The sequence below is a fragment of the Hemicordylus capensis genome, chromosome 2 (assembly GCF_027244095.1).
Source record: "Hemicordylus capensis ecotype Gifberg chromosome 2, rHemCap1.1.pri, whole genome shotgun sequence".
Lineage (NCBI taxonomy): Eukaryota > Metazoa > Chordata > Lepidosauria > Squamata > Cordylidae > Hemicordylus > Hemicordylus capensis.
Window position 1 is genome coordinate 332,590,921 of NC_069658.1, and position 15,966 is coordinate 332,606,886.

General features: G+C 43.3%; 1 protein-coding gene across 4 annotated transcripts in view; it reads right to left on the minus strand.

Annotated features, from left to right (window-relative positions):
- Positions 1-8,317: 8,317 nt before the first annotated feature.
- Positions 8,318-15,966, minus strand: part of LOC128344114 (trypsin inhibitor ClTI-1-like) — a 73,297-nt gene continuing 65,648 nt past the window's right edge. For all 4 annotated transcript variants that reach the window (XM_053293634.1, XM_053293633.1, XM_053293632.1 and 1 more), the window contains one exon: positions 8,318-8,501. In XM_053293634.1, coding sequence (XP_053149609.1) covers positions 8,445-8,501 — 57 coding nt within the window. In that variant the 3' untranslated portion in view covers positions 8,318-8,444. The remainder of the gene's footprint in view (positions 8,502-15,966) is intronic.

The window sequence follows — 15,966 nt, forward strand, 5'->3', positions numbered from 1 at the left end:
CCACAACCGCTCGAAAGTGGGCTGGGCTTCCTTAGCCCACTTCCGAGTTGTCTAATGAATAGCCTCAGTGTTGTATCTTAACTTTTATTTTATTTTACATTTTTATTTTCCGCTCTTCCTCCAAGGAGCCCAGAGCGGTGTACTACATACTTAGGTTCCTCCTCACAACAACCCTGTGACGTAGGTTATGTTGAGAGAGAAGTGACTGGCCCAGAGTCACCCAGCAAGTCGCATAGCTGACTGGGGATTTGAATTCGGGTCTCTCCGGTCCTAGTCCAGCACTCTAACCACTATACCACACTGGCTCTTTTAATTTATGTAAACTGCCTAAAGATGCATATGTCAGGTGGTATATAAATATGATAGATAGATAGATAGAATCCAGGAATCCCAGCAATTAAGTGAAGGAGAGTCCCATTCCTGCCTGTACTGGAATGGTTCATATGCCCTATATACCAGTGAAGTAGAGGAGATATTAAGCAGAGCAAGGAGCAAGTTCTGGAGGACAAGGCTACTGAAACAGTAGGGGAGCTGCCCCACCAAGTAGCTACAGCTAGCAAGACGGACTTGCTCAGAAGTGGAGTTGCATCAGCAAGGTCCAGGCAGCAATTGAAATACATTATTGTTGGCGTTGCCGTTCTTGCCAATTTCTGGGTATTTCTCCCCTGCCACACCCAACACTCTTGCCAATGGTTCTTCAATCTTTGGGAATGAATGGGGTGTGTGTTTGCTCTGGATGATGGAGGAGGGAATGGCTTGCATTGTTGTGCAAGTGCTGCTGTGGACTAGCCATTGTTCCTGGAATTCAGGGGGTGTTCCTGTGTTTTCGGCATTGCTGGAGGTTGGAGAGCCTTCTAGGGCTGATATCCTAGAGTGTCCAACATAATGTTCTGACTTCTCCTGATCATTGAAGGTACTGGGGCCTATGACAAGGCCATCTTACACAGCACTGACTGTGGGGCTGATGTAATATCAACAGGTAAGGTGGGAGAAATCATTTTATAATTATATGGAGAGAGTGGGTCTAAATTGAAGTATTTGGGCTTGATTATGTAAATTGAATTTAAAACTGTTTTGAAAACTGAATACAATTTAAATAATAAAAAGAAGAATGGGGATTAAAATTAGAGGTATAGGCAATATTATTAAAGTAAACACTGAGGAGTTGTTCAGGGCATTCTCTGGGATTTAGATAAGCAGCAGTCTGTCAGTGTAATCACACACACACACACACACACACACACACACACACACACACACACACACGGAAATAAGTGCAATCAAAATGAACATACTGTACTTCCAAGACTAATGCATTTGATAAGGGGGTTGCCAATTCAAATTCCTAAGGCATTTTAAAGAGTATATGTAAGATTATACATAGCTTATTATTTTGGGGACTTGATGAGCATATGAAACTTTCCCTAATAACCCAATTATCTCTAATTGGGGGGAGGGGAGCAGTTAAGTTGCCCAGCCTTATGATTTGTTATTTGGTTTTTAGTTTGTTTGTTTGTTTGTTTGTTTATTGTTTATTTATTTTTATCAAGTTGATGAACTAGTAATCAATGAATAGATAGTTTAGAAGTGAAGAAACAAGATACAGAATTAAAATAAGATAACAGAGGAGGTGAGCTGGAGATCATGTAGAAGGTCCTGGGTTCAATCTCTGGTATCTTCAGGAAGGGCTGGGGAAGGTTCCTGCCTGAAACCCTGGAAAGCTGTGGTTAGTTAGCCTAGAGACAACACTGAACTAGATGGACCAATCAGTCTGACTATATTTTACTGAACATATGAAGTTGCCTTATACTAAGACAATAATGTTTTTGTTACTGATTATGCTATGAATTAAATAAAAATGGGGTGTTAAGGTTTTCATAAGGCTTATTTGTGACATGAACCTTTTAGAAGGACACAGACTGGAGTTGTATGTCATTATTTATTTATTATTTTTATTTAACATATTTTTATACCACCCAAAACTTACATTATTATGTATATTTTGTACGTGTGGAAACAACATGTTCCATTATATCCTGAGCCTGTGGCTGACCACAGTGACAAAACAAAAGTTATTAACAAAGACAGAAGTCCCTCCTCTAATTTGGATCCTATTTCATGTGAAAAAAAATGCGCCCCCCCCCGGATTTCATTTATTATCTTCTGTGTACACAAGGTAAACATGGTATAAAATACTGCAGAAAGGGGTGTTTTGCCGTTTGTTAACTCGGCTTTTTAATAGAAATGACTCTTTTCTTTTTTTTTTACTCAATAGAACTGGTTGCTGTTGTTTTTTAATCATTCTTACCTGTAATTATGGAATGTTAGGTTGCTTTTTTATTCAGTTTTATGTTCTTTTGTGTACACAAGGTAAAAATGGCATAAAACATTGCAGAAAAGGTTGTTATTCTGTTCATTAACTTGGCATATTTAAAGAAATGATTTTTTTAAAAAAATTAATGATTTTTATAGAAATGATTCTTTTTTACTCAATAGAGCTGGCTTTTTATCATATCTGTAATTATGAAATGTTAGGTTGTTTAGTTATCAAACTATGGGTGGTGAAAAGTGTGGGAAGAGGTTGTTGTTTGTTTTCCTTTTTAAAATTTGTATTGCTTGATATTTTCGAACACTATTGTTGTTATCTCTCCTCTATCTACTTTTTATTTTGAAAATTAAAATTCTATTTTAAAAAAAGAAAATTTTATTTTTTCTGTTTCTTCTACTGTGTGTGTGTGTAGGAGGGCACTGGTTTGCTCAGTCCCATCTCCTTTTAATCCAGCCCTATAGTTCCAGGAGTTAATGTTAAGAAGCAGGGCTCTTTGTGTAAATGCTACAGAGAGGCGCTTCTCATGACACATGCGAAGCACCTGACGGGGTTCATCTCCCTGCTCATAACTGGGTGGCTGGATCGGCCGCCCACATGACTGCTGGCTCCATCACGGAACCGGAGGGGGCTGCGTGGCCCCCGGAATTTCCAGGATGCCCCTCACGAGTGTGTGGGGCATCCTGGAGAGACCCCCAAGCCGGGAGGTTGTTTGCAGCCTCCCGGTCAGGGGTCTACTTGTGTGTCACCACACACTGTGGTGACACACGAGGACAACAACAAGTCTAACAGAGCAACCGCTCTGTTAACCTAATTTAAGGGGAGGGGGATTTATGGTGGCTAGCTGCCGGGAGCCGTGCGACTCCTGTTGCAGCACACAATCACCCCAAAGCGGGCTGGGCTCCCTTAGCCCACTTTTGGGTGACTGTGGGAATAGCCTCAGAGTGGGCTAAGGCACAAATCTCCTGTTAACTTACTGTGGTTATCTGAACCTCCGGAGGGTTCCCATAAAGCTGGGGAGTTGTGAGGATATTCCCTCAAAGCTTTCCCAACAGAACCTGGGACTGGAAGGAGACCAGAGATTATTTAGTAGAGATGTGCAAAACGTTTCGGGCACAGAACGATCTGTGCCCGAAACGACCAATTTCGGGTGATTTGGAGCCGAACCGAATCACCCATGATGAGACCCGATAATTTTCGGACCCGAAACGAATCACCCCTGTTTCAGGTCCGAATTTTTCGGGTGTTTTGGGTCTCCTTTTTGTGCCCTAGAAAAGTGCCAGCCTTGTCTTCTTCTTCCCCCTCCATTTACAGTTTGACGTCTCATTGAATTTCCTGCCTTTTTGCTTCCATTGATTTCAATGCAGAAATTGCTTTCCTTTTACTTTAATTGAAAAGGTCCTGGGGCCAAAAGGGTGGGGTGGGGTGGTAGTGCCTAGTGGGTGGAGGTTACCACCCCAATTGCAGAGATATTGGGCAAAGGGCTGATTTTTGGTGAATTTCTGAAGTTTTAGTGTCTTTGGGGCAGATAGGGGGCATAACGTGGGATCTGGGCCAAAAGAGTGGTGTGGTGTGGTAGTGCATAATGGGTGGAGGCTACCACCCCAATTTCAGAGTGATTGGGCAGAGGGCTGATTTTTGGTGAATTTCTGAAGTTTACGCATCTTTAAGGTTTTTCCCATTAAGTATAATGGAGGGTGTATCGCTTCACGTCGGGGGGGAAAGCGGTGGCCTAGAGCAGTGTGGGGTTGGTGGTAGTGCCAAGTAGGGGCAAGGAAGCTACCTGAATTTTTTCAAAGGATTTGGGCAGAGGGCTGATTTTTGGTTAATTGTTGAAGTTTACGCGTCTTTAAGGTTTTTCCTCATAATCATAATTTTCCTCCATAATAGAATGGAGCTTTCAGCAGCCCCATAAGTGCACTTGGGGGGTGCTGGGGTGGCCCAGAGCGAGTGGTGGTGTAGTGCACATAGGGTGCCAACCACCCCCATGGGTTTCTAACCCATGGCGTACAGGGTTCTGTTGTTTCTGAGGTATTATGAGCGTGGATTCTATGATAGCAAATGAGATTTTCAATGACACCATGAATCCACTCTAATTTGCTATCATAGAATCTAAACCTTAAAGACATGAACTTCAATAATTAACCAAAAATCAGCCCTCTGCCCAAATCCTTTGAAAAAATTCAGGTAGCTTCCTTGCCCCTACCCGGCACTACCACCAACCCCACACCACTCTAGGCCACCCCTTTCCTCCTGGCGTGAAGCGATACACCCCCCATTCTCCCTAATGGGGGAAAACCTTAAAAACGCATAAAATTCAGAAATTCACCAAAAATCAGCCCTCTGCCCAATCACTCTGCAATTGGGGTGGTAGCCTCCACCCATTAGGCACTACCACCCCACCCCACTCTTCTGGCCCAGATCCCACTTTCTGCCCCCGATCTGCCCCAAAGACACTAAAACTTCAAAAAATCACCAAAAAACAGCCCTTTGCCCAATCCCCCTGAAATTTGGGTGGTAGCCTCCACCCATTGGGCACTAACACCCCACCCCATTCTTTTGGCCCCAGGACCCGTTTTTCTTACCCGAATCAATTCAGATTCGGGTAAATCCGAATCAGAACCGAATCAGGGGTGATTCAGGTGAGCAAAATTCGGGCACAGAACAGAACAGGGGTGTTTCGGTTCGGGTCCGAACCAAAACACCAAAAATACCGAATTGCACACCCCTATTATTTAGACACCAAGAGATTAGCTGTGTCAAGCTCCTTCCCCTTCAGAATCAGAACAGAGTTACCTGACTGGAGTGGGAGCCACAGAGTTTCAAAACACACACACACACACACACACACACACACACACACACACACACACACACGGCTATTAGACATCATCTTCCTTCAGAAGCAGAATGGGTGACTGTCTTAAGGGAGTATTCTTCAAGCTGAAGCATTTCCCACTTTATTTGTTTTGTTGAACCCCTCCTCCCTGTCCCCTCTACTGATTTCCATTAGCTTCACCCATATGTTAACTATCTGAGCTCATGAAATTGTGTCCCATTGACTAACATGAGGGCAATTGCACAGGGTTAGGCCCCTGAGGTGTTTTTTCTCTTCTAGTTTTTCTGAAACCCCCTTATCCACAGAAGCTCTTGTTTTCCATCCATAAGGACCAACATTTCCAGCTCTTTTGGAAACGGATATAAGATTAACAAATAAAATAAAAGCTGAAACCATTTTTTTTTTAAATTGGAAGGCACCTCAGTGATTCAGGAAGAATCCCTCTGTGGACTCCCTCTTAAACCACTGTCCTGATAGGGTTTGAACAGATTTTAGATTAAAATCTCCCCAATATTTTGTATGCTAGTAGTGTGCAATATATTTCCCAATGTCTGGAAAAGCATTTATTTAATAATGGTCCAGTTAAAAGGCTGCTTGAGAGGAATTCAGACACTTCTCAGGGGAAAACAGAGGAGGCCAAATAATGTGTTTGCTCCTCCGCCATGCATGGATTCTTGCCAGCTAGATAAGTGTTTGAACCAGGCCATAGTCTCAGAACTTGATTACATTGAATGGCTCCCATTGGCTAATTATTTACCCCGGTGAATCTGGCACTTTAATTGTTTGTTCTGCATATCTAGTTTGCAACTAATTCCTGTAAATCTGGAGACAGATGATATTTTTGCTTATTCTCAGAGAGTTGTAAGGTGGTTTGAAAGAGGTACAGCTGCTCATGATGTGTACATTCATTTGCCTCTTATAAACAGGTTGCTAGGCTGGGTTTCAAAAACCTGCAACACCTCTTTGACCAGTGGGTGACACAATTTTGGGACAAAAGACATTTGTGTACACAATGTGGAAAGTGATGCCTCTTTCAAATCACTGTCAACTCTCTTTAAAAGATTGTCTGCCTCTTGCCTGAATCTCTGAAACTGGTAACTTGCCATTTCTCAGTGGATATGGGGCAGATTTTGTTGGATCTTTGGTCAATCCAAGCAATGAAGCTTTGAGTAGGCAACAGTAAGCCTCTTCACACAAGCATCTAAAGCTGGGTTATCTACCTCTAACCCAGGGTTGCCTGCTCATGTGAACCAGGGCAAAGCCCCCAAGCCCTGGTAGTCTGAATTCGGGTAACCCTGCTTCTAACCCTCACTCTTAACACAGGTTAGTGCAGAGCAGGCACCCTGGTACCTCAGTTTGTGGGTCATGTGTCCACTTTCTGCTTCATTTGCAGGGCCTGACAGCAGGCTGCCATGTTTTTTAGAGAGTGCTGAGGCTGGAGGGGCTGTGGTCTGTGCATGTGCTGCTCTTCATAGCCCTCTCTATGATCATTTGATTGAAATGACTTGAATGGACTTGGCCTCCTCCTTCCCCCTCCTGGCAAGATGTTGGGTGTGAGGTAATGAGGTTTCCTTTTCTCCTGGTCATGCAGTGCATTGTGGGAGGGTTCTCCTGATTCTCGGAAGACTTCCTGGCTCCGAGCTTGCTGCTGTGGCACTAATCTTGGAGCAGGGGGTGCAGAGCCCAATGGAGGCTCTACTCGTCTGTCCAGAATGGCATAAGGACTCTTCCAAGCCTCAAACCACCCTTTTTGATTGTGTGCAAGTGCCTGTGTGGTTTTGTTTAAAATTTAACTGAAGTCTGCTACTGGGTGCCAGGCAATTTAATTTATGAACCAGAGACTCCAAAGCAACAGGCAAAAGTAAAAAGGTAACACTACTAAGAAGATGGGGTAAACCTCATTTGTTTTAGGCTCTCTCAATACAGCAAGCAACCACGTGGGCCATACAAATTCCTCACAGTCAGGGAACAAATTCTCATTGTCTTAGGCACATAATTTGCTGGATGCTAGGACTGGTCTCTGGTTTAGTTTAAGCCTACCTGTGTGTGTAACATCTGCCAAGACTAAGGTGGCTGCAGTCATAAAGGCATAGGGCCATTATGGTCCTGAGTGCTGGACCCAGTTGTAGGGATGCCCTGGGTGAGAAACCCTCCATGGCTCTCCCTCCTGACAGAAAGGGGCAGGACATGGAAGAAGAACACTTTCTATTTGGGAGCTGAGGGTCAATCAAGACGTGTAACTAACTGCATTTTAAAGAGGTGTGCTTCATCTTTAAAAGTGCTTTTTCTTTAAAAGCAGCTGGAGTGGGGGCAGGAATTGAGTGAGGGATCGAAAGAGAAGTTAACATTTTTGGTTGGTGTCATTTTTGGTGTCACAACAACCAATAACACCCCCTCCCATGCTATTTGCCTTCAAAGTGGTTTTTTGCAAATAGCAGCTTGATACAAGATTAAGACCTCCTTTCCCATGTTCTGCAGACCTGATCTGAACTGGGACATTCACAGCTGCTTTTACTTTTAAAAAATTAGCACTTCCATCACTGAGCATGCCTCTTTAAAATGCAATTAGCTACGTGTCTAGATTAATCCCAAAATTCTTCAGCACTTTCACTACCAATCAAGTTTCTTCAGCTACCAGTTCTTTCCCCAATAACATTCCTGCTTAATTCTGTATAAGAACTTCATAATTGTGCACACATGTTAATTAAATTTGGAGTCAGTTCATGACTGCCACATCATTTTTAAAATTATTGTTAACAGGAAATGTGAAATACTCATGCCTAGGCTGCTAATTGTTTGTTCCTTGTAAAAACATTAGTGTCTGAAACAATCTGGTTTGAGTCCCATTTCCTACCTCAGACATTCACTTTAAGGACAGCCTGTTCTTCAAGAACACCATATAAAATGGCTGATACTGTATTGGGTTTTAAATTTGTATTTTATATTATTTAATATAATTTTTATAGAAAATGGAGGACAAGAGAGGACACCTGTCACTTTTGATGTCATCAGATTTGAAGAGAGGCGGCGTTCTTGTTCTATTTAGTTCAGCATTGTGCTTTTCTAGTGGCTTTTGCTGGTGTCTCGTGTGTGTTTAGAGTTTTTTAGACTGTGAGCTCTTTTAAACATTTTATTTTATTTTATTGATTGATTGATTGATTGAATTTATATACCACCTAGTATAAAAATGTCTAGGTGCTGTACAGAATTCAAACATAAACTAGAGCACACTTAAAATTCATAAAAAGATAAAAATCATAGATAAAAACACATTAAAATTTAAAAATTGAATCTCAGTTGAAGGCCTGGGAAAACAGGTACGTCTTCAGGGTCCTCCTAAAAGCAAATAGAGAAGGAGATACTCTCATTTCCGCAGGGAGCATTTACTCTGAAAATGTGTTTCTTGACAAGCAGTATATAAATCATCATCATCATCATCATCATCATCATCATCATCATCATCATCAAAATTTGTACACTGCCTAGATATGTACATATCAGGTGATATAAAAATATGGTAGATAGATAGATTATCATCATTTGGGGTGATACAATGAATAGCTGAATGAACCATTGCAATCTAAGTTTGTACAGGGTTTTCTAAAAATGTGGACTCAGCTTAGCAAAATGTGAATATTCTAGTGAAAGTTCATTTCAGCTGTACCTCACCTTTGATATGGTGAACCACTGCCGCCTCAGCACTCACATCATGCAGTGCCCCCAGCAGGGGCGTAGCAAGGTTGGAGGGGGCCCAGAGACAAGATTTTAAAATGGGCTCCTCACTGATATACACACACAAACACACTTCACAATATATAGTGCACTCACACTCACATCCCCATTATGAATACGGTGAATATCTGGTTCACATTAAATCTGGGGTTTTTTTACTCTCTGCTCCTGCCGATCTCCAAGAGACTCAACATAATTCATAGGGGGTGCAACACAGGTGGGTGGGGAGTCATGTGATGTGCCTCTGGGGGGCCCCTCGAGGCAGTGGGGCCCCAAGACGACTGTCTCCCCTTGCCTAATGGTAGTTATGCCCCTGGCCCCCAGTTTCCACTCCCACAGTCCTCCAAGCCCCCAATATCATCCCCTCATCCCTTTGGGGCATGAAGTGCATAGTGCACCACATTCTGTCCCCTCACAGCCCTAATTTCCCCCTTCCCACTCCCAATCTCCCTCCTCCAAGCCCCTTGATGCATGAAGTGCACCTACTCCTGAGCATCAGGGTCAAATCAGACACAGTGCTAAATGGTTTATTAGAGCTTCCATTCTGGCCCCCACCCCACCCCAAGTTAACTAGCAGCCATGGGTGATGTTGGACCACAGCACATGGGGAAGTGGCATTTAACCTCTTCTTTCCATGCTGCAGTCCTGACAGAAATTGCCTCCTAAAGCTGCTATTATCCCTGGAGAAGAGCTCTCCTGAACAACTAGTGTCACAGCTACTTTGTCCCTCAGTATTCTGCATAGTGTGTGATGGGATGAGTACAGTGATGCCCCCTGCCTTTGATGGCATTCCACAATATCCCAAAACAAAATAATGTTGCTTTTGCTCTTCTTGAATTGAGCAGGGCCAGGTTGCAGGGCCAGGTTTTGGTCTGGAGCCACCTAATGGGGCAGTGGGGAAGTAACTTGCCTAGGGAGCAAGAGGTTGCTGGTTCAAATCCCTGCTGGTATGTTCCCCAGGTTTTGGGAAGCACCTACATTGGGCAGCAGCGATATAGGAAGATGCTGATAGGCATCATCTCATACTGTGGGGAGATGACAATGGTAAACTCCTCCAAAGACAAGCACAGAGCTCTGTGGTTGCCAGGAGTCGACACCAACTCGACGCCATGGCACAAATTTACCGTTACCTTTTAGGTTTGGTCTGGCCTGTACCTGATGGAGATTTTCCTCACTCAATACCTCAAAGACAAATGTCAGAATCTAAATTATAAAAGCTTCTAGTTAGCAGAATTCACAGTGTGTTTCCCAAGTCAGTTAGAAGTGAACAGCTTTTGTTTTTGAAGGTGCGATTGATACATTTAATTATGTGAGTATTGATGCATTGACTTACACAGTGGCTGTTACCCAGACTAAGCTACTTAGTAGTACTACTCAGGAGAATCTAAATTTTAGTAGGACTTCCTCTAGTGAATTTAGTCAGGATGTCAGCCACTGAATTCAAACAAGGAAGAGACTTGGATATCTGGGTTTTTTATTATGGGGTTTATTTGGCTGAGCCTCATGAACTGGTGTAGATCCTTTCTGGATATGTATTTTTATGTATTTACCAAGTGTAATCCTATTTCTTCTACATATTCCTAGCAAATCACTGGCTGACATTATGAGGTGCTTCACACAATTAGTGTGAAGTGCCAGGAAGGTTCATATGGGGAGAGCGGGCTTAGTCCACTCTTCCTGCGCACAAGTAGTTGCTCATTGCTGGGTGGCTGGATCAGCTGCCCAGATGAGCAGCTGCTCCAATCGGGTGCTCCCGTACCTGGCCACAGCTCCATTGGGAGCTTCAGGGATTGAGGGAAGGGGAGCACTTCTGCGCAGTGACCCGGCCCCCCAAACCACAGGAAGGCACCACGCACATGTGTGCGGTGCCTTCCTGGGGTCCCCTCTCCCCCCCACCCCAAGTAGGGGTGTGCATGGAACCTGCTGGCCCAGTTTGGTTCAAGTCTGGACTGGATTCGAACTAGACCGGCCAAGTTCAGTCCGGCCCCCACTGAACACCCCCTCCTTTGGTCCAGTCCGGGAGGGTTCATGATTTTTTAAATTCAAAAACAAACACACAAAAAACCAAACACCTGTAGCCCCTTTGCGGGACTTCCTGTAGGACGTGTGTGTGTGTGTGTGTCTGCAAAGGTTCTCCCTCCCGCCACCGGCCTCTGAAATCATAGCTGTGGCTGCGTAAAGGGACTATTTTTGGCCTGTTTGGGCCTCTGTAACTGTGTGCGGTGGCCATTTTGGCCACCGCACATGCGTAAATGGCCTCTGCAAGGCCTGGCATGGCCCACGGCCTCGCAGAGGTCATTTGCCCGTGTGCAGCAGCCATTTAGTCCCTTTATCTGGCCGTGGCAGTGATTTCAGAGGCTGGTGGGGGAGGGGGAACCTTCATGGACTCCTCCCTGATGGCCTGTAGGAAGCCCCCCGAAAGGGCTACAGGTATTTTTTAAATTTAATTTTTTTAAAAAATCGCAGACTTGTCTGGAGGTTCAGTTCCGGTCCGGATGGAACCGGGGTGGGGTGTGTGTGTCAGTTCAACCCCAAACCTCTGGACTGAACCCCGAACCTCCAGACTGAACCCCCGAACCTCCAGACTGGTCCGCACATCCCTAACTCCAAGTGTGTCAGCCACGTCTGCAAGCAGCCGTGGCTGACACATGAGCAGAAAAACAAGGTTAATGGAGTGCTTGCTCTATTAACCTTGTTTAAGAGGAGGGGTTGTCAAGCGGGCTAGCTGCTGTGGAACCACCGGGCTCACCTGCAAGCCCGATGGTTCCGACAATCACTGAAAACCGAGCTGGGCTCCCCTAGCCTGGTTTTCAGTGATCGTCTGAATAGTTTCTCTCTGACTAAATTATTCAATGAAAATCCTATTGAAATTAAGCAGGCTTTTACAGTAACTTCTGAGTGGTAATATTGAATAGCTTAGCCTGGATATCAGTCACTGTCACTATTTTGCATTTTGGCAATGCTTTTGAAATGCATTTAAAAATATGTATTAGGAGGTACTTGTACACTTCTCATGGGACCAGACTGCACTGTTTTTTCTCAGACTAGGAATCAGTTGGAGTCCATTCCTTTGCTAATAACTTGGCAAAGAAGAGCATGCCTAGCTTCTGTAATGTGTTTTCTCTCTATGAAATGCTGCTAGGGTGAGCGGGAGAGGAATGGAAAGTAGATCCTTATCAAGCATACTAATTTTTCCATTCTCATGGCCAAATATGGCATATTAAATGGTAGTTGGTACCATTTTTCAGATGTAATGGGAAGCTGGAGCTTCTGCTTCGAATCGCGCTTACAAATTTCATATTATCATAATTATGATATAATAATTTCATAATTTCTAAATGCAGCAACATACTACTAGTCATCCACTTCTTTACATTTCTTTCCAGGGAACACAGAAATAATTGAGTTTGAATATTAAATTGTGTACCTTTGCTAAACATACCATACTGGTTGGAAAATCAACCAGCAGCCATACATGCCATCCAACTTTGGGAGAACAACTCTGCTTGGTATGAAGACATAGCCCACAGGCTAAAGTAAATACTCTGCCAATGGCCTCTTCAAAGCACTACAAAACTAGGATGTTTATTTGTAATTGCTTGGGTTGTGGAAAAACTTTGCAGGTTAATCACTAGAATAGTTATGTATCTGTATTTAGATTGATATCCCATCCTAGCCTGCTCACCAGCTCAAGGCAAATTACAGTTTCATAAAGTTAAAAATAAATCTCTTTCCTAAAGTCATGACATCTGAATTTCCCAAACTCATCCCATTTACCCTCCTCTGTCTCTCCCTACAGTATAACCAATCCAGCCAACCTATCTGTAAACCTGCTGCTCTTTTAATACAACCTCTAAAAATGTCTCCAACTATTCCTACTCTGGAATTTGTGTTTCCCCCCCACAAAAAAACTTTTCTCACATGCCTCCAATTACCAAAGGGCAGTTACTATCCCCTAACAGTTCCCTGTACCCCAAATTTGGACATTTTCAGCCAAGGGTTGATATTTTTAGCAAAGGCAGTGTGAGAAGAAGAAATGGTATAATAAAGGAGTTAAATTCACTCACTTAAGAACAACAAGAGGCACAAAGCATCCTGGGACAGAGGGGTTTTGGGTCAGGAACTTGGAGTTGCAAGGATGCTATCATTTTAAAGATTATGCTCACACTTCTGAAAACCAGAAATCACTAGCGCAATGGAGAGGTACTGGGGAGGCAAGAAGAGTTTAGGCAATTGCCAGGAAATACCAATACTCCTATTGATTCCTCTGAGAATTTTCTACCTCATATCATGGATCAGTGCTAGCCTACACTGGGATCAATGAGGCGATGTTTTCACATGCCCTTTGCTCCCCATGGTTCCTGACTCATAATTTGGATTGTTGGTGTGCCCCCTCTTCTTATGATCTGTTTCTCAACAAGATGAGAACAAAAACTGCCTAGATTTCATTTTTACTAAGTACACTCAGGAGACTTTAACAGTTTATTTTTGTTAAAACAGGAGACAAACAAAACTTGATAATCTTTATTCCAGATTCTAGACTGCATCCTGGCAGTCCTAAACCATTCTAAAAGAATGGTTGAAGGACCATTTAGGGGCATATGTGGAAAAGAAGAGAAGACTAAAAGGAGATGTGCTAGATGTCTTCAAATATCCAAAGGGCTGCCACATAGAAGAAGACCTGTTCTCTGATCCTCCTGAGGGCAGTATTGGAATCAATGGGTTGAAATTACAAGAAAGCAATGTAAATGAGAAGAAAGCCATTTTTCAATTCCATTTCCCAGTTTTGATCAATGGGGTTTCTACAGAAAAGCTGCCAGCATTTGTCCTCCCTGTGTAAGCGTGTTTTTGCCAGCAATGCTGTTATGTCATGCATTTCTCTTTAAACGGGACATTCTCATATGTTTTTTTAGCCTACTTTCCTTGAAGAAATTAAGCTTATGAGATCACCCGGCATTCTCTCTCTCGCTCTTTGTGTGTGTCCATCCATTTGTCCATCCATGTGTCCTTGTGTCCATGTGTCCCGCTATCAACTTCACAATGCCTGGACCAATATGAACCAAATTTGCTACAAGCTGTAGGGATGCATAGGGACACCATAACTGCACTGTTTGTGATGATGTCATCCACCCTGATTAAAGATGGTGGATGTGTAAATGTTTGAGGTGCAAGTGGGAACCAATTTGGATCAAATTCAGTACAGTTATAGAGACACACAGGGACACCTCAAAGGCATAGCTTGTGATGATGCCATCCACCCCAGTTCAAGATGGTGGACATGTAAACATTTGAGGTGCAAGTGGGCTAACTTGTGAACTGCCTAACTGATTTGGACCAAATTTAGTCCATTTGTAGTGATTGTGAAAGAAAAGTAGGCAGATTAATTCTTAGCAGAACAACTTGTTGTTCTAATGTATCCAGAGTCTTACATTTAACCCTTTCACGTCAAGCCACATAGATTCCTGCACTATTTTATCCCTTTATCACCAAGTATCTTTTATAATCTCACCAAATCTCACATTATTAAATACATATTAGAGTAACTCAAACATGTGCACAGGAAAATATTTATGTAGCTCTAAGTTTGTATAACTTATGATCTAGTTCCCATGTGAAATGGCAGCCGTGCCACAAAGATAGTCTGTTGGCATAGCAAATGGTAGCTAATTTTATACTTCTTATTGCAGGGCATGGAGGAATTAATATTTTGCTACATGATCAGCCTTTGCATTGTAAAAGAAGGGCATGCTACTCCTTTGCATTTCTGTCCTCCCTTTTCTTGTATGCTGCCTGCTTCATACTACTCACTAGCTTCCTTGCAATGAGGCAGCTCATGTCTGCTGAGTGTCCCAGAGGAGACACCTGCTACCACTTTCCATACATTCCATAGGTGCCAAGAATTTGGCATTCCACCTTGCCAAAGGGCAACAAAAGCCTGACAGAGCTGGCTTGAAAGTGGGTATTTTGGGTTGGGACCAAATTGATCAAACGAAGCCAATTCTTTATAACCTTTGGAAGCTGGCAGGGCAAATAAGTGCTGCCAAATAAGCTCAACACTGTCAAATGTAATTTGGGAGGCTAAGCAGAATGGAACTGGAAAGGTGGAGTGGCACATGCAACAGAGCGCAGGGATAGAGTTGGCAGTGGCTCTGAGCATGAGTTCTCACAATGACACTGACTTCTTGGACGTCTTGGGAGAGATCAAAGTGATTCACATGTATTGTACCTTGTGGTGGTGAGAACTGTGCATGCTATCCTGAGCTTCTTGGAGGAACCATGGGATAAAAATATAAGTAATATGTGCAATGCAATCCTATGCATTTACATTATGTAAAAATGCCACCATCATTTTATCCTCACAACAACAACAGGAGCCAGCTTGAGTAGTAGTTAGAGTGTTGGACTAGGACCAAGAGATCTGAGTTCAAACCCACATTTCGCCACAAAACGCATTGGGTGACTGGACCAGTCACTTATCTCCCAACCTAATCTAATTTACAGGGTTGTTGTGAGGATAAACATAACTGTGCAAACTGCTCTGGGCTCCTCAGAGGAAGAGTGGGATATAAATAAATAAACGTGATAACGGTAGATTAGAGAAGGTGACTGGTCCAAAGCAACTCAAGACTGTGTGCAGATTTGAACCGGGATCTCCTAGTCCAATACTCTAACCAATAAAGACAAATTGTGCAGTTAGCCTTGTGAGACATTGTACTGAAGCAGTGATTTGGGTTAAAAAAATGGGCTCAAGAAGACTAAGCATGCACTCGCACCCGGACGGCAACCCACTCAGCAGCTGCTTTCAGGGCTACTGTCCCAGTCCTTCTCCTCTAGTCTCTTCATAGCACTTCTGTCCTTCTCAGAGGTTGTTGCCTTCCACAGGGAAAAGATCCTATCCCTCCTTGCTGCACAACATCTTAAGGGTATTTTTGCTTTGATACATATGAAACATGGAGGTGGTCACAAATGCATTCCAGCACACAGAGGACCTGGGTTTTTTGGCAAATAGAGCAGAACATCCAGCAATATCCACCTTCAAAGTTGTGAAGATCATGTTTCAGCTGCAGCA